Genomic DNA, 19,636 nt, shown 5'->3' with positions numbered 1-19,636 from the left:
AAATCTACCTAAATTATTTGGTAAATCATAGTTAAGTCTCCTCAAGAGAGTAAAATGGGACTAGGAAAAAACAATGTACACAAGCATGAAGACTTTGCATTAATGTCCCTCAGACTGCATAGCCGTCACAGAACTAGTCTGCACTCTCATGTTGTAACTTCTAGATAGATGTCTCTTCCACACTGCTGAGACAGGGTCATGACCAATTCTACATTTTACACAGGTTCACCTTTCTGCACAATTCACCTCTATGTGGAATAGATATTTCTCTTGATTTTTGTGCTGTAGGGAAATGTATGAGAATGGTACCCAATAAGCTCATCTATTTGAATAGTTAGTCCCCAGTGGGTGAAACTATTTAGAAAGGATTAGGAGGTGTGGCCTTGTGTATCATTGGGGATGCTCATTGAGGTTTCAAGCGATTCATATCATTTCCAGGTTGAGTCTGTCTCTTTCTTTCTCCCCTGCACTCCTTGTCTCTTTGCCTCATTGGTGGCCATCGAGATGTGAATACTCAGCTGTTCCTTTTCTCCATCAGCATGAATTCCTGAGCAGTAAGTCAGACTAAATGCTTTGTATTATAAACAACTTTGGTCCTTGTGTTTTATCACAGTGATAGAAAAGTAGTAAGACGGAACTAGGTTACCAGGCCGTGGGCTATTGCTAAGACAGAACTGACCATGGATTTGTGCTTGTTTCTTTTGGTGTTGCTATTGTTTGTTTTTGAGGAACATAGAAGATATTGGGACTTTAGACTAGGAAATCAGTTGAACACTGTAAGCAGGGACTAATGGCTATCCTGATAGGAGCTTAATAGACAGAGGTGCTGAAAGCACCAGAGAAATAATTTTAACAATTTGGCTAGAGACCATTCTTATGATATTTTGGCAAAGAATGTGGTTCTTCTTTGGCCTTGTCCTTAGTCTACGTGAAGATAAATTGAAAAGTAATAGACTAATTTCCTAGAAGGAGAACATAAGACAGCCTAATATTGTCTCTGTCATATGGTTAGCAATAATCATTCTGATGCAGCTCAGTAATGAAAAAAAAATCAAGTGGGATAAGAAGAAATACAAAATGTATATGGTTTTGAAAGAAGAACACCAGGGAATTTGAACTTGGAGGAGAGGCTTGTGCTGAAAGAGATGGGAAAGATTAAAGAGAGACCTGATCTGCAACAGAATAAAGGGAGGGGTGCCCTCAGGGCAAGACCCCACTTTCTAATGGGAAAGGCCTGGAAAAGCAACAAAAGTAAGAAAAGCTTCTGCAAATGTGATTCACAAGGGCAGCTCCATGCCAAGGTGGCAGTCAAATTTGGCCATGTTTTCCACATAGTTCTAGCTTTAGAGTCATAAGGATACAAGAGAAAAGGGGTTGTAGAATATGCCTCTGAAGTTAAAGGGAGCCCCCAAAGCCAAGGGTGTCCTAGATAATTCACTGCATGAAACTGTGAAAGTAAAGCCTGGATTGTGTTAGAGACTCCAAGATGTGGAGATGCCATAACTGTGGGGTATCTGTCAAAGAGAGCTGCATACAAGGAATAGAAACAGCCAGAGAGAGCAGCAGATTATAGGCATCAAAGCTGGAATGGAAGAGTCATCAAAGGCCTTGGATATCACAGCATTTGGAGTTTGCTATGCTAGGTTTCTATTTTGCTTTGGTGTAATATTTACTCATTATGCCCCCTTTCCCTGCTTTTGGAATGGCTATGTGTATTCTGTGCTATTATCTGTCGGAAGTATGTAATTTGCTGTTTTAAATTTTGATTTTACAGGGTATAATGATTAAAAGCCTGGAGTATCAGAAGAGACTTTGGACTTTTTAAACTGTATTGGATCAAATACTTCTTGTATTAGGATATAGCTAGAAGCCAATAGGGGCCAAGTAGTGGAATGTAATGTTTTGAATGGCAATAGTGGTCCCATACACTCATGTATTTGAATACTTGGTCCCCAGTGAATAGAATTGCTTAAAAAGAATTAGGAGGCATAGGTTTGTTGGAAAAGGTATGCCACTGGGTGCTGGCTTTGAGGTTTCAAAAGAGCCACATCGTTCCCAGTCTATGTCTGTCTGCCTCCTGGATGGCAGTCAAGCTTTGAACACTCAGCTGTCCCTCTGCTCCACCATCATGGACTCTAACCCTTTGGGACCAGAAGCCAGATTAAATGCTTTCTTTTAGAAACTGTCTCAATCATGGTGTTTTGTCACAGTAACAAAAAAGTAACAAAGACATCATTCAATTTGTTTTGATACTGCCCTCATTTATCTTCCTATGCCCTAATATCTATTCAACTTCCAATATTTCCCAGTTATCACTATGGAATTGGTATAAGAGCAATTTTTGAAGGCATAAGCAGATATCCTTATCAGCAGACCCTTACGTCTACTTCTGATTCTACAAACCTGGTGGACCGCCCTTGGTCAAAGGACCCTTCATTATTTAAAGAATGAATATGAAATGTACATTGAGAGTTTCCAGAAAATTCCTGGGTTCTTCAGAAGACTGATTCTAACAAACCTTCTTACTTGGCATTAGAAATCCAGGGTGACAAACTGAAGCAGGGCCTAAGAGCAGAAGGCTCTTCAGATGGCATTAAGTACACATTACAGATGACTAAGTCACATTACAGTGTCTTCTGCAACTACTACTAATGGCATGAATACATCTTAATCCTATTTCACACCGATGGTTAGGCTCAAGTGGTCAATTAAGTATTCTTGGAGTGAAATCTGGACCTCAGAACATTTTTTAGCACATGAAAGTTCAGTCATGGCTCACAGTACAGATCATTTTTATTTGAAGGGTGTCACTTAGTCATCATTTCACGTAATCTTTAATTCAGCATGAAATCTACTCCTGCCCTCCACAGGAATGACTTCCTCTTCAAATCAGTGCCCCAAGACATAAAATATGCTTCTATGGAGAGGCACACAGCAGAAGCAGTGACAGCAGTGCCATTTCTGTTAGGAAGTCAAGTCAGCCTCCAGCTGCTCCACTGGCTACATGAGCACAAAGAGACACACAGATAAGCTACATGGCCCTGAAGAAAACCTAGGATGATAATCACATTTTAACCAAGTGAACCAGGCTAGTTTGAGGCCACTGAGGTCCTCAGAAGAGACCATGATGTCCTTTCCCCACAGAAAGCAAAAAGGGAGGCCATTGTCAGAAATAGTGTAGGTTAGCCGGGCGGTGGTGGTGCACACCTTTAATCCCAGCACTTGGGAGGCAGAGACAAGCAGATTTCTGAGTTCGAGGCCAGCCTGGTCTACAGAGTGAGTTCCAGGACAGCCAGGACTATACAGAGAAACCCTGTCTCGAAAAACAAACAAACAAAAAGAACCCTAAAAACTTAGAAATAGTGTAGGTTGAGGATTATCAATCTGAAATTCTACAATCTCAAGTAGTCCAAACACTCTCAGTGATGAGTGGAAACACTCCACATGACACCAAGGCCAAGGCAGCAGCCAATCAGGGAGGCACCAACTCTACTACAGCAAATGACCTCCATGCTCTGTCTACAGCAGACAACAAATCCATTCCAAAGCTAAGCTCAGGCTCTCTTTCCTGGGAACTGCTTACTACCCTGTGTAAATATTCTAAAGTCGGGGGTGGGGGGAAAAGAACCTGAGACTTCCCTAGTCCTTAGTACCTGAGGTCAGAATTACTCAAGCTAAAATCCTACCTCTGGGTTTCAGTGCTTTCCAGTCAATCCTTTTCTATAAGTTAGTGCCAAGTGGTAAAGCATTGCCAACTTCCTTTAGCTAATCAATATTAGAAAACATTCCATTTGTCTTAAGAGAGCAACTCAGTAGTCTTTGAAAGCCATTTGTAACAGCAATCACAATGTTCTGAAACAGGGCTGGAGAGATGGTTCAGTGATTAAGAGCACTTGTTGCTCTTGCAGAGGACCAGAGTTCAGTTCCCAGCTCCACTGAATGCTCTCTTCGACATTCTGCAGGTACCTCCAAGTATCCAGATGGTGCACATATATCCATGTATGCAAAACATTCGTAACATAGAAAAACATTTTTAAGAATTTAAAGAAAAAGTAATCATCTGAAACATTTGCTAAATATGAAGGAGTGGTTTTGTGGTTATATTTGTAAGCTATTTCTCACTGTACAGTTGCAGAGTGAGTCCTATACTGCACACAGAGAAAGGAGGCAGACAATTTAAACAGTGTGGCCATGAACTGTTAGCTGTGGCCGGTGAGTTACAGATATGTTAGTGTTAAAAATATTATCTCTACTCCACAGTATTTGACAATTCTGTAAAGTTAAAAATACAAAGCTAGTGTGGCTCAGGCCTGAAATTCCAGCATTTGGAGGCAGAGGAAAGAAAGCTAGCACAATTTAAAGACTAACCTGTTGCTACATAGCAAATACTAGGTCAGCCTAGGCTATGAGTGAGACAGTGCACCCAACCACCACCACCACCCACCCACCTCTCAAGCAATAAAACAAAAGTTAAAAACACATACACACAATGGTAACTCAGTGACCCAAATCCACTTTTAGCCTGTGTAAATTAACATAAGGTTAAAGTTAGGTTACAGATTCACATAAAAGAGTGTCCTTGAAAAGAGGTCACAGGATCAGTCAACATATCTATGGAAAGCATGCTCTAAAAATGTGGCTACAAATGTGGACAAGTAGGGTAGCAAGTCCTCAGTGGCACAGGTACTTCTGAAAAGGAGGCGGCTGCCCTCCTACAACAGTGAAAACATCCTAGACATGTGTCCGTACACTGAATAAACAGGCGGCTCCTTTTCCATTGCATATAACAAGATGTTTACTGAGTTTCTAAAACATGCTGCACATTCATATTTTAGAGATGACTTCAAAGCCAATGCTGTCACTGTCCCAAAGGATTCTTCACTAACACACGCCCAATATAAACCCTACACTCCTCCTGCTTCTGGCAAGTAATACTAAGTGCTACAATTAGTCTGCAGTAAACTGTTAGTAATTTCCTCAAAAACAACTGACATAACAAAAACACTTCTCTACAAGCTAAAATCCAAAAGCACACACTAAACATTAAGAATTTCCTTTTAAAATTACTTATCTAGGTCATGTTGATTTAAAAATCATTGGAATTTGGTTATCTGTATCTTTTCATTATGACTAGGATAGGGAAAAGAACATTAAAATACAAAATTTAGATTTTTCTTTATGTTGCTTGTTTTTATAAATCCTCTTCAAAACGAGTCATGTTCTCTCAACATAAAGAAAAGAAAAAAATAGTTTTCATTGTGACCTTGAGTATTATTGAAAAGTATCTAGCTTCCTAATACTACAAATAAAGAATGAAGATGAAAACCAAAATTAAGAGTAGAAGCTGCATCCTCTCCACCTTCTGTCAGCAGCCCCAGAATACTCTCCCTGTATCTGAAGTTAAAACACATTATCATCTGTTTATTCCTAATATAGTGGTTTAAACAGAAGACTAGCCAGAATGTCATATAGAAATTCTACCCAAATGAGGTATTCGTCATTTATTTCTTCTGTAACAGCTTATTATAGATAATTTGTTTTTGAGCCCTAACCATATTTTTAAAAATAAAATAATAAAATAAGATGAAATGAAGCATTTGCAGTCTTGTAGAGCTAGCCAGGTCTTAGAACACACTGGCTAGGATCCTACAGATTATCTGCATCATATCAGACACTCGGAAGTAGGTATCTGGTGTTTAAGATTGTAGAAAGGAAAGACTATTTCTAATGTTTACATTAAGCCATCCCCAGACCCCTGCCTTCTCACATAAATATCTATCACTTTCCCAGAACAGCTCCTATGACCGAGAATATCAGAATATACCTCACTTGGATTAACAAAGCATGTGTCCTTTTATTTGCTGGAAATAATATCAGTAAATAAGTATTTAAACAACAGTCTGATCACATGATGATGGCAAAAATGATAGTCATAAGATTAACTTTTAACATATTTGCTTAGTCATGAACATCCATACAAACACATATACTTACTATACCTGTACAAGTCCATTACACATACATTTCACAAAAGCCATAAGCGACACCATTATTGTTCCTTCTATCAGGTAACAAAGCTTAATATTTGAATCTTCGGTTAAGCCATTTAGCCAGGAAGTAACAGAATAATAATGACTGCCTTATTTAGATTACTAAACTTCACTACATATAGTACTCCAGAGATGTTAAAGCTCCCATTTTAATTAATTCACTTAACAGTAACCAATCAAGTAATTCAATCAAAGCTCCTCCTCCCTCATAGAAACACACATTTCGGAAATACAAATGTAAATGGTGCTGCATATGCATACAGCATGCTGTCTTCTGCTCGTTTATATCACATTTCAGCACAGAGTTATCAAACACATGCTTCTTGGGCTAGACTCTGCAGAACTGCCGCACAGCCTAATCCTGAAATCATTATCCTCCTCCCTTACCATTCCCAGAGCTAGGAATACATGTGTGCTACCACTGCAGGCGTTCGTTAGCAAACACTCTCTAATAAAGTGGTTATAGTCAGTGGAAAGAAAAACTGGCACAAGTGTCCCCTTACCCTGCTACCTCCATGTTCTCACTCATGCCACACACAGCTACTGTCCTACACTGCCTCCCAAGGAAGTCTGATGTCTAAATCTGTTCATAATCTGAGCAGTTAGAATGAGAAGCTCGTTAGAGAGACCAAACAACAGAGATGGCACATTAGCCAACCACAACTAAGAAAGAACACTAACCAAGTTAACACTTGACAATCACATTTATCAAGCTAGAAATAAACATGCTGTCACTCTACTCAGGAGACAGCTCGTGAGTCTATCTCTGTGTTTTGCTTCTTTGTCTATTCATGTAATAGAAGCTCTTTGAACATTCATACCATATATGTAGAGAACAGTTAGTGCTATGATTTTCACCTGAGGCTTTAATCACAATTCAAGGTAAAGGTCTAGAAGACATACATATGTGCATATGAGTGTGTGTTGCTAGAGAGTAAGCAGAGGGCCTTGAACATATTATATTCTACCACTGATCCCTGCCCTAAAAAATTCTTTATTTTTTCCTTCTCCTCACACCTTCTATATAATTTATTAGCAACTCTGCCAACCACCAAAACACATGCCCAAGGGTTGTTCCCCAGGTCTCTCCAGTTCTACAGCAGGTGGCACCCCACACTGTAACCCTCCTGGATTGAGCCCTGCCTCTCATAACCACACCTCTCTGCCCACCTCCTGCTATTTGCCACGCCTTGTTCCTGGTTCTAGCTACATCGGACGTCCCACCTCTAAGAGACAAAAAGAAGTCGCTGATTGGGCTGGTATGCTGACGAACTTGTGGGAGGGATTTACCTCACCTATTCTAACTGTTGACTGGGAACAAACAGGCATTAAAATTGAAGATGGCTGAGCATTCACGACTCCCATCTAATTTTTTAACCTAACCACGTGGACAGGTATAACTTTGGCCACCCTATATTCTCCCAAACTCTCTTTTACTGTTGCTTTTCTTTCTAACTCCATTTCCCAGAATAACCCTCTCTCTTACATTACTGCTGGGCGGTAACACCACACACACACCTCTACTAGATTAATCAGGCCCCTTGATTCCGTCTCATCCAGTTATCACACATGGAACTTTACAGAAGAATGCTTAGTAACAGTTTGTCATTATATACACGACATAAATAAAGCACTACATCATTCTATAGCACAAGATCTCTGCCCACTGTGACTTCCTTTGCTCATTTCAGATTCCATCTGTAATGGATTTAACAGGTCTGGCCCCCATAGACTCATGTGTATGAATGCTTGGCCCACAAGGAACAACACTATTTGGAGGTATGTCCTTGTTTGGATAGGTACAGCCTATTGGGGAAAGTATGTCACTGTGGGGATAAGCTTTACAGTCCTATGTATAAGCTCTACCTAGTACAGAAGAGACCCCCCCCACACTTCTGACTGCCGCCAGAAAACAGTCTTCTCCTGCCCGCCTTCAGATGGAGATGGAGACCTCGCAGTTCTTCAAGTACCACAACTGCCTGCCTCCTACCATGATGATAGTGGACTAAACCTCTGAAACAATAAGCCAGCCCTAATTAAATAGTGTCTTTTATAAGAATTGCTTTGGTCATGGTGTCTCTTCACAGCAATAAATCCTAAGACACCATTTGTGTAGGCTTACAGCCTTCCTTGTCTTTAACCTCTACCTGGCAACCTTGTCCCACCAGATCTTCAAACACTAACACTCTTTTTCCATGATTTTTCTTTAAATGCCCCTTCTTCCCTACTCTCTGTCCTAGCACCTTGTATTGCATATTATGAGAACCTGCTGAGTTCTTTTTAAAATGTATTTTCAAATTTATTTAATTTATTTTACATTTCATGCATTTGTGTTTGCCTGTATGCATCTATGTGCATCATGTGTATGCCTGGTGCCCAGGAGGCCAGAAAGGGGCATCAGAATTGAAGTTACAGTGAATTGCGAGCTGCCTTGAGGGTGCAGTGGGCCAAATTCACATGTTAAGCACACCCCTGACTCACCTCTGCAGTCTGGTCCCATTAACTGGTTTTTTTTTTTTTTTTTTTGGTCCATTTCTTTAATTAGCATAATCCTGCAACTGATAGGGACGAGACTTTCCTTTGCTATAATCTGTATGAATAAATCACCTCACCAATAGAAGGTACTGAGTAAATCTTGACAAAGTTAGAATATTAAGTTACCAACTGTGCGGTGCTTAACAGACAAGACAATCTTGTTGTTATAACTGTGTCAACAACAACAACTGCTGTGGTTTTCTTGGCAGTTTATATATGCTCTTGTCTACACTCTTATCACTAAGAATTTGTATCTCAACTGCTTTTAATACAAGCAGCTCACATCTGGCCTAACATACATTACTATGTATGTGGTGTATAAGACTAAAAGTATTTCATACAGGACATTCTACAACTCAACTGTACTCCTGAAAAATGTCAGTCATAGAAAATATACTAAAAAAAAAAGTTGTAGTGGAGAAGCAGGGACAAGAAAGCATAAATACCAAGTGAAATCCAGTACCTTGGATTAGAAAGGGAACAGAAAAGGAACTATAGGACATATACAGGCGTGACAGCAGTCCAAAAGGACATGCTAATAAGGTCTGTCGGTCTCTGGTTCTGACAGATACACCATGACTACACATTCAGGAAACTGAACAAGGGTCACGTGGAGATAGTTCTTTACAACACTTCTGTAAACATTAAATCAGATCAAGGCAATTAATGAAAAGGCTTAGGCTTGAGATCATTATCTCAATACAGAAGAAATTATTTTACTTTGACCTGTGCTGCTTTTGTATTCTGAGGAGGACATCAGCAACTGACTTACTGCTTCGAACACACAGTGTCACTTAACAGTGAACACATATCTAAAACTATGTAAATACAAAACATCTCATTTATGTGTATCTCCTAATAGCTAAAAGCACAAGATGAATTTTAAAACACACAGGCATGTGTATAGTGCACTCACAGTCAGCCCACAGGTAGCCCTGAAGTGAAGTACCATCTTCCCACTTCAGCTCTAAACTGTTTCCCTGTGCACTTGGAACCTACATTCGCCTCCATTCGCCTCCATTAGGAGAATCTTAAGTTCCATCAACTGTCTCCAGTTACTCTCTCACTCACTCCCTTGACAAATAGCTCCGTCATGCAGCGGTGTGAATCATACTCATCTTGGATAACAAACTGGATTGTAAATTTAAAATCATGACAATGAATTCTGGAGTAATGTTCTTGCACCCCAGAGACCATCATTTAAAACACACACCCAAAACCCAAGCACTTAGAGCAACAATCCAGCCCATCAGTTCACACTAAGATGCAAACGCCTGCTCACAACAACCTGAGAGATCAGCACTCACTCACCTATTCATATGGCACTGTGGCAATACATGGGTGCGCTATCTCATGGCACAAATATACATGCACAATACACATGGGACTAGGGGAATACAAAATAGCCAGGGTAAGATAGAAAGAATGGAACCACTCAATAAAGCAGAATAGAAAAATGGAGACTACATAGAGTTAAATGGCGTATATGAAAATGAGGGAAGCTTGTGAGCTTTCTAGCATGTTCTGTGCTTTTGTATTTATCCTATCCTAGGCTAATCACTAAAATAGTCTCAATCTACTGTTATTGATCAGTAACCTTAAGATAATCATTCCAGTCTACTCAACTAAAAATCTAAGAAAAAATTACTTTTTTTTTTTTTAAAAGTGGGTATGGCATTTTTTGTCATAGAAGAGGAGAGCTCCTAGAACTGGAGTTACAGGTGCTTATGAGCTGCCATGTCAGGGATGAGAACTGAACCAAGGTCCTCTGGAAGATCACCAAGCACTCTTAACCCCGGAGCCATCTCTCCATCTGCCATACATGAGTTGTAAAGACTCATTTTCATTACGCTGCTCTTATTTAAACAACCATATTTTTGAGATTTTATAGGTGCAGTTTCCGTGTCACATGTAGAAGACACTATCTCGCAGAAGATGTCCTAGTCCTCAGGTTCTTACAACCATTCTGCCAAACAACTTCAGCAACTGTCTCTGAGCATTAGGTGTAAGATTTGCATCGTAGATACATTGGTCTGGTCTACGTACCCCACACTCATGCATCCTTTGTATTGTTACCAGTTGTAGATTGCAACAACTTCCATCTATTGCACAAATAGAGTTTCTCTGAATGGGGTGAGAGGTATACTTACCTGGACATAGAAGGGTAAATATTTAAAATATAGTTACAAATTTTATTGCATTAGGAAAAAGGCCATAGTATGTCCTCTCTAGAATCTATGACCTCTCTAGCCACTGGTAGCTGGCTAAATCTAGATTTACAGTGCCAGGCATATATCCCCTCCCAAAGAGTAGACCTCAAGTCCAATTAGACAGCTATCAACTATCTCAGGAAATGAATGCAACTATTGTACCACTGTGGCTATCTTGAAGGGCCAGTTACAAGGTTCTGCCCCAGATGAAGAGATGCAGGCAGTGAGTGGCTGATGAAAGAGGGAGCATCAGCTTTCTTCAAGGATGAGCTTCCTGATAGTTATCCAGTCCCAAGTAGTCAGCTCTAAACCTTCAACACACGTACATACAAGCAACACTGAATGGACTCAGTAGACTCTCTCTCTGTGTCTCTCTGTCTCTCTGTCTCCCTGTCTCTGTCTCTCTGTCTGTCTCTGTCTGTCTCTGTCTGTCTGTCTGTCTCTCTCTCTCTCTCTCTCTCTCTCTCTCTCTCTCTCTCTCTCTCTCTCTCTCACACACACACACACACACACACACACATACCCCTAATAACTAAGGAAGTTATAACTTTGTGAATGAATGGGGGAATAGAAAGAGTTGGAGGGGAAGAAGGAGAAATGGAGATGATTTTAAATACTGAGATGAAATTCCCAAAGAAAGGAAGGAAGGAAGGGAGGAAGGAAGGAGGGAGGGAGGAGAGGGAGGGAGGGGAAGGAGGGAGGGAGGGGAAGGAAGAAGGGAGGGAGGGAGGGGGGAGGGAGGAGGAAGGGAGGGAGGGAGGGAAGAAAGGAAGGGCACACATTAACTTTTTTCTTTAAAATGCTTTGTTTGGAGGCTAGGAGACAAAGCCAGTGATACTCATCTAAAATTAGTGAGAGGTATTAATTTTCACCTGTCTTTAGCTTTTAAACACTGAAAGTTGCTAGTCATTAGTATATCTGAGAGAGAAAAACACAGTGTAGAAAACTGTGTTTTAGAACTAAGTAAGGCACAAAGCAGGGTTGTAGGCTCCTTCAAAAGTATTGCTTACCTTGGAGACTTGTCGCAGCCACCGTAAGTACTCCGTGAATGTATCAAAGCAGATGTAGTAAGTCTGGCTTTGAGGCCCCGAAGAGCTGAACGCCAAACAGTGCTGGTGCTTTTTCACTTCTTCCACCTGGGAAAGATACAGAGCACAAAACCAAGTGAAGCAGAGGGTGTGGGGACGGCTCCTTAATTAGACCTGCGTCTCTCTCCACTAGTGCTCCTCTTAGCATCTTTAGCCATTCTTGCATCTGACCAACCAATTTTAGTTACAAGGAAATCAAGAAAGGGGATTTTTTTATCTTCATTAGAACTCACCACCCAAGTGAAATCAAGAAAGGGGATTTTTTTTATCTTTATTAGAACTCACCACCCAAGTGAAATTTTCTTCTTCCCACTGAAAATCAGTACAGACTCTTCCTTTCTTATTCTTTACATAGAATATTTTTACAAGAAGGCTTTGAGTTTCTTCTGCTTATAGTTAAAATAAAAGCATCTATTCACAGTAAATTCTTCACAAAGAGAAAAAAATTAAATAAAACATATTACACCAACTCCTATCTCTTTCTTGACAAAATGTCCTGACTGTAAACCAAGTCACAAAGAATGTACAAAATGATTCTTAAACTCTCATTATGATATGCTATGTTTAAAAGGTAATGATCTCAGAAGCTATTAATGAAAATTAGTTTAAAATCTGTGTGTGTTTAGGAGAATCTGTTTGTGTTTAATGATACTTCTAAAGCACCTCTTCTTTAGTGCTGATGGCTGCCAGGGTCTGTGTAAGCTAGGCAAGTGTTCCTACAAATCCACAGCACAAAGCCACTCCCACACATGGCACACTATTCAACCACATACTCCTAATCACTTCAGGGGATTTCAAAAAAAGTATGATGTAAAAATGAAATCAAGCAAATACAAGGGGAAATTAACATATCCTAATATTTAGAAAAGAAAGTAGAAAGTTAATTTGCATAGTGTGGAACTTATTAGCAAGAGCATTTCAAAACCAAAAACTGAATGAACTCTATACTGAATGAGAGTAACAACAAAAACAGAAAGTGAAGCTGAAGAGAAGGCTCCCTGGTAAAGAGAGATTGCGCTCTTTCAGAGGACCTAAGTTCTGATTCCACATCAGGCAGCCTACAACATCCTATAACACCAGCTCTAGGGCATCTGTCTTCCTCCTCTGGCCTCCACAGGTACCAGTGCTCATGTGTACATCCCTCCTACATACACACACACACACACACACACACAACACACACACTTAAAAAGAAAATAAATTTAGAAGAATGATCTGGTGACTCAATGGGTAAAGGCACTTGCTATCTAGCCCAACAACCCAAATTTAATGCCCAAGTCCTTCTGTGACATCATCATAGAAGGAGAAAATCGACTCTCTCAAGTTGTCCTCTGACCTCCGTATATACACCATGCCACCCATGTACACTTACATGTGTATACATATACTCTAAGTTAATATAAAGTCATGGTAAAAACATAAAAAGATAATCAGGTATGTACACTGGAGTGGGTGTAAAATAATGCCTTGGCAAACAAATTGGGTGTCATCTTGTAATGTGAATTTGCTCATATTGCAGAGTTCAGTAACTGCTCTGTGGTGCACATCATGGACAGTATATTTCTAGGATATCATTGTAGGGATTTGGATTGCGCTCAAGACCCAAGGTCTAACCCACTGTGGCATCTGACTCTGGAAACCTCACTGCCCCTTTTAATGCCAAGAGTATCCTTTGCAGCAAGGATATTGGTATTCAACAACACTCTACATACTTCTAAGCATTTCCCAGACTCCTTACAAAGGTAAAGTCATTATAAGCAATTCTGCCTATAAGCTCCTGAGAAGAGTGGCGTGTCTCACTATTTCAGATCTAAATACACAAGAGCGGGGCTGGAAAGAGCAATTAAAAAGTCACCAGGCATTCCTTACAAATGGCTATAGTCAATAGGCTATATCTCCCATGTGGGTGGGAAAAGAAAGATAGCTGGAGCTTGTTGGTTTTCAGTCTAGCCAAGAAGTGAGCCTGAGGTTGAGGAAGAGACCCTGCCTCAGGGGAGCAGGCGGTGAATGAGTCAAAGAACAGTAGACACCCTTCTCACCTGTACTCACATATACACATACCCTCACACAGACACAAATAGAACTAAGTCTTCAAGCAGATAAGAACCAGTGAGTGATACAATTATGTTTTCCTCTGCCATAGGGAACATATATTAAACAACAGAAGCACAGAGGATCAGGAAGGATTCTTAGAGAAGTGTACAGAAAGAGAAATCAACTCTAAAAGCCACCAGCTCCTAGTGGACACGTGATATGAATGAGAAATCACCGCTAGAAACCATCAAGATCTGGGGCTGTTACCATGTATAACCTCAAAGTTAGTGTTTCAGTCTTTTTTGTTTTCTATGTGGGTGCCCTGAGTTCCCCCGTGACCTACCATCCTATCAGTGTTCTGGGGGGGTGGGGGCGCAGAGGCAGGAGGCACAGCTCCCACTGTCACCTTAAGTCTAAGAAGTTCCCCTAGATTTTCCAGGACCTTGACTCAGGTCAAACTGGGATTCGCCACTCCAGTGCTGAAAGAATTTAAGAGTAGCCAGTTTAGGAAGCAAAGGTAAAGTTTAATGAAAATGTTTTAATGCAGACTTAAACATTGAAGTGAAAACACGGGTACTAAGAAGAAAGCAAGATACAGCCCTTGAGCCCAAGCATGGGCTTTTCAACAAAGACAGTCTCAGGACAGGCTAAGGGTAAGCTGCCTGTTCACTCTTTTTGAACCTCAAAAACATGTCTATATAATACCAATGTCCCTGAGCATAGAAATAATCTTATAAACAACTATAAATTCTGCCTCAAAACAATGTATTTACCAGGAGACATATCACTCTAAGATTTTGTCGACAACAACATAACAACAAAAACTTGGAAAGAACCCAAATGTTCATCAGTAGAAAAGTTACTTTAAAAATTGTGGAATATTTACAGATTGGAACACTCAGAAATGGGAACTATATAAACATGAAATCTTATGAAATCTACACAGTGAAAAGCCTCTACCTCAAGCATGTCTATTGTCCTCGTAGTCACACTGCTCCAGGGGTCTGCACTGATTGACTTGATGTTTGCTATGCTCTTCTGTCTATCATCTGCCTCCATATCTGATACTTAGCCTTTTATTTTTCTTTGCTATATACTTAATAAACTCACTCATTCAAAACTAAAGGTATGGCCATCCTAGAAAATTCTCTGTAATATACAAAACAAAAGGTAAACATTTATTTCATTTATTATTCATTCATCTTTATTTGAATAGGTATTAAAAAGCCTTACTTAAATGCATTATCTAAAAATCTGCTTAACTCTAAAGAGTAAATTTAGTATAACTACACAATGAATCAAAATATACCTTAAAAATATTTTCAACATTTTAAGAGATGTTTAACTTTTTAAAATATTACACTTATTTATGTGTGTCCGTGTTCACAAGGGCTAAGGTGCATATGGAGGTCAGAGGACAACTTGCAGAAGTTTGCTCTGTCCTTCTTCCAATGTGGATTCCAGGGATCGAACTCAGGTCATCAGGCTTGGCAGCAAGTGTCACTACCCATGGAGACAACTCACTGGCCCAAGTGAGCTTTCTTTAACAATGAAGCCACTTGTAAACTGATCATGCTCTGGTGACGTGGAAAACTGAGACGATAGCAACTACCACTAGATTCTGACCAGCCTACAACACGCTTCACTTCTAGCTCTTCCACAGGGAGATTAACAGAAAGGAAAAAGGTTTCTGCATTCGATCTCAGTTTTCCTTTACTAGCTGAAACAGGATGACAAAAAGAAATGCACAAACATTAATGAAAGCTCAAATTACAGAAAGTGAATTATTTTCTCCCAACTGGGTCAACAGGTTTTAAAAGACCTAGGTCTTCAGCAAGCTCCATTATTTTAAAACAGTGCAAACCAGGTTTGACAAGATCTACTTGTAAAAAGCGGAAGCTATTAACTTTCAATTCACTCAATACTAGAAGCCTGTCCAATAGCAAGCCTGGGAAACAGGATGAGTCTCTGAATGGCAATGCTAATTATAGCTAGCTTTTTCTGACCTTACCTGAACACTCCATGCACTTTTCTGCCTCTCTGAGTACAACCTTGTTTCCTCTATATATATCAAAAGATTTTTCACCCTTCAAGTTCTATTATCGTTACATCTTTCATTATAAAATTCTCTCTTCCCTCCAAAGTGCTGCCCTTTCACTAACATCTCACAATGTTCTTGCTTTCTGAATCTCTCTTGCAATTAGAATGTAGATGATGGCGTACTTACCCTACATCTCCTGATATGAAATTAGCTGTTCAAAGGCACCAATCATGTCTCTCATTTCTTAGATCAAACTTTCACCCAAGAAAGATACTTAATAATGTTATATTCACATTTGCCTGTGCAAACTCCAGCATCACAGAGAGACAGACTTTAGGTCTAACAGCATCAAACATTAAATATGTTTGCATTTTAAAATAATCATCTATGGTGGCAACATTAATGACAAAATTCCAGTAATCCATGAAAAGACAAAAATGTTCAATAACAGGTTGCATGCAACTCTTGCCTCTCATGTGTCAAGCCTGGGTTCAATCTCCAATACCACATGAAACTAACGGGAGGCATGATGGCACACGCCTGTGATCCCAGGCAGGAAATCAGGAGTTCAAGGTTATCCTTGACTACATACATAGTTTTAATCACTAATCTTAGTGCTCAGAGAAGGTGAACAAGCAGTGCTTTCAAAATAGGAGAGTGAATAGATCTAAACCTGTTCTTCAGTCTGGCTAAACACCTCTTGTGAAAACACCTTGAACATCAGCCTTCCTAGGACATGTGTGTGCAGTAGAGGGGAGGACAACTAGCCCAGGGCACTCACAAGGATAGACCAAACTGCAGAGCTGCTGAACTCAAACCAACTATGCACATACAGACTGACCTTCAATTCTGAATCTTAGAACACATCACACATCTGTCAATTTTTTTAAGATTGAATTTTTAAATGAAAATTGGCTTCTAATTTTTCCTCTAATTGAATTTTCCACCTCCTTTCCCATCCAGGAAGAAAAAAATATAAAGAGAACTCTTGTTTCAGATGTCCCCAATTCCAACAAACCATTTCTCATCCAAATCTTTCCCCTTTAACAAATTGCATCATTTAAAAAAAAAACAGCAAACATTTACATGTGATTATAGTGCCATTCTTCTAACAGAGAACTAAATACTTCCTACAAAAATAACAAGTTCTATTTTATAAGCAATGAACATTAAAATAGTTAACATGCCCAAAGAAAAGCAACCGATAATGCTGGAAATACCTGTCAAGTGTATGAGTGCCATTTCCAGTTCATAGTAACCTACAGATGCTAATCCCACTAGTCACTAAGCAGAAGGCAATGCGAGCTTGGCCCGAGTGTGGCACCGGGAGACACTAACCTCCATCATCACACTTGCTTATTCCTACATGCAGACTTAGAAACAGTGTCTCATACTCTGGGCTGTGTGCTTGACAGCACAAAGGATGCCTACTTATAAGGATGTTACCATCTGCACTCTAAAACAGAACAATGACACTCTGTTAGTCTACTCTCTCTTGTAATTCAATGGCATTGTTATTTCTACAGCTCCAGTAAACAACAATGCCCACCAGTGAAACACAGCAAAAGAAAGAGTTCAGACAGGTCAAATCCATGTCCTTCTTATTACCGAAATGGATGGAAGGTCCTTACAAATGCTGGAATAAGTGTCAGTATTCTTGCTTTACTTACTTTTCCACCAATGAGGGGCAGAACATGCATCTTCCCACTCACGCTGTCTTTCACAGATGACACTATCAAGCACGTCCCACACAGAATGACCTGGCGTCTTGTCCATCGGTTCACTGGCAACTGCATTTTGCCTTTTCGGACATTGTACATTCCCGAGAGCTGAATCCGCTCAGAGCTCCCAGTGCTATGAGGCTTTCCTAAAACAAACACAAGTAAACATGTTATAAGTTAAGTCTTTAAAAATGAGCTTTTTTTCCCCTCAGCTGTATACCAGATAAATTAATTAGGAAGCAATAATTTTAGGTAGTTAAAACTAACTGATAACTAAAAGAAAATTCAGTCAAAGTCATTGTGGAATTATGGCAACAAAAACAACCATAATTATTCCTGATGTGTATTTTAATATCAAATGGAGTACAACCTTTTTTTTTTAAACATAAGCAAAAGACTGTTTTAGGCCCTTTCTTATTTCCTACTTCTTTATCATTTATTTTACATTATTATAAGAGATAGATTCAAGATCTAGTCATTAGTAAACTAAGAAGAAAATATTATGGGCTGAGATAGAAAATAAACATTCAGTATCTCACACTTAATAAATAATCAGTCTTGGTAGGACTAAGTGCTGGTTTTCTCTCCACACTTACCCAATGTGCACCTCCTAAAAAGGAAAGGTAAAGTGATTGTTCTGATAGGAGCATAGCACAAGACGCAGGTTGAGCACTGTAGCATCTGTGATTGGTGCAGACAAGTGGAGGCAGAGAACAACACTGTAAGTTAGAGATCCACGGAGACGTTTCAGGAGCTACTGCTCTGAAGGAGGATGTGAACACACACTGCCTTCAGGCAAGTCCCGTCAACAGCAGAGACTCTGCTCTGACAGACACCACATTGATGGGAGCTATAGAAATATCAACCATGGGCTGGAGAGATGGCTCAGCAGTTAAGAGCACTGACTACTCTTCTGAAGGTCCTGAGTTCAAATCCCAGCAACCACATGGTGGCTCACAACCATCTGTAATGAGATCTGAAGTGTGTCTTCTGGTGTGTCTGAAGTGTCTACTTCATATAATACTTACATATAATAATAAATCAACCAAAGTCAGATGCTGAATACATCAGAAAAAAATAAGAGATAGATGTCCAGCATCAGGACCCAAGTGAGAAATGAGTTATTTAGAACTCTAGCCACCAAGGACCAGGAGGGTAAAAAGGTCAAGAGATATTGTATTATTAAAAATGAACAAACAGTTGAGAGGCCAGCAATGGTGCAATGACAGGCCAATGGTGCAAGCCTGACAGCTGAGTTTGACCCCGAGAACCATGGCAGAAGGAGAACACTAACTCCCCAGAGAGCTATCCTCTGGCCTTCACACAGGCACACTGCATGGCAGCATACACACAATAAAGAAACATCAACAAAGACCCCAAGAGTTGACAGATGCCTGACGCCCACTGAGCATGGAGCCAGAAGAGCCAGCAGCACTTAGAATAGACTTAACGGGGATTCAGAGAGTGTTGAACTCACCCAATAAACACAGTTGAGCAGAGATGTTTTTTTTCTAATAAAATAGCATGTTCTCATTTACTTCCTCTTCCAGCATACCAAACTGTTTTTATAAAATGACTACTTCACCCTCCCAATTTTATGCTGGCTGGCCAAGGATGAAATGTGATGGTACAGTTATTTGAGCCAGTGCCCAGTCAAAAACTATCCTGCTCAAGCTTCCCACAGGAAGGGGTCTGTGCTGCTGGCCAGCAGTGCCAATCTGCCCACAGCACAGAGGAAGCCAGGAGACTGTTCATAACACACAGAACCTGCCAATGTCACGGTCCCCATCTGCATATGCTCATTTATGTCAAAAAAGGAAGATACCTGTGTCCTGCTGTGCTTTCTCATGTGGTGATAAACACAACACTCAAAGTAAGAAGAGTTTATTTCAGCTCACAGGTCACCGTCTATCACGAAGGGAAGACAGGGCAGGAACTCAAGGCAGGATTCTGAAGG

At 40.1% G+C, this 19,636-nt stretch overlaps 1 protein-coding gene across 1 annotated transcript in view; it reads right to left on the bottom strand.

The window, feature by feature from the left end:
- Phlpp1 (PH domain and leucine rich repeat protein phosphatase 1) overlaps window positions 1-19,636 on the bottom strand; it is a 213,732-nt gene that overhangs the window by 95,538 nt on the left and 98,558 nt on the right. The window contains exons 2-3 of the mRNA XM_031379886.1: window positions 17,629-17,825; window positions 11,806-11,931 (exon numbers count right to left, since the gene is read on the bottom strand). Coding sequence (XP_031235746.1) covers window positions 11,806-11,931; window positions 17,629-17,825 — 323 coding nt within the window. The remainder of the gene's footprint in view (window positions 1-11,805; window positions 11,932-17,628; window positions 17,826-19,636) is intronic.

The sequence above is a fragment of the Mastomys coucha genome, unplaced genomic scaffold, assembly GCF_008632895.1.
Source record: "Mastomys coucha isolate ucsf_1 unplaced genomic scaffold, UCSF_Mcou_1 pScaffold1, whole genome shotgun sequence".
In the NCBI taxonomy this organism is placed as follows: Eukaryota; Metazoa; Chordata; class Mammalia; order Rodentia; family Muridae; genus Mastomys; species Mastomys coucha.
The sequence above is the reverse complement of the archived record's forward strand: the minus strand, read 5'-3'. Positions and strand labels throughout refer to the sequence as shown.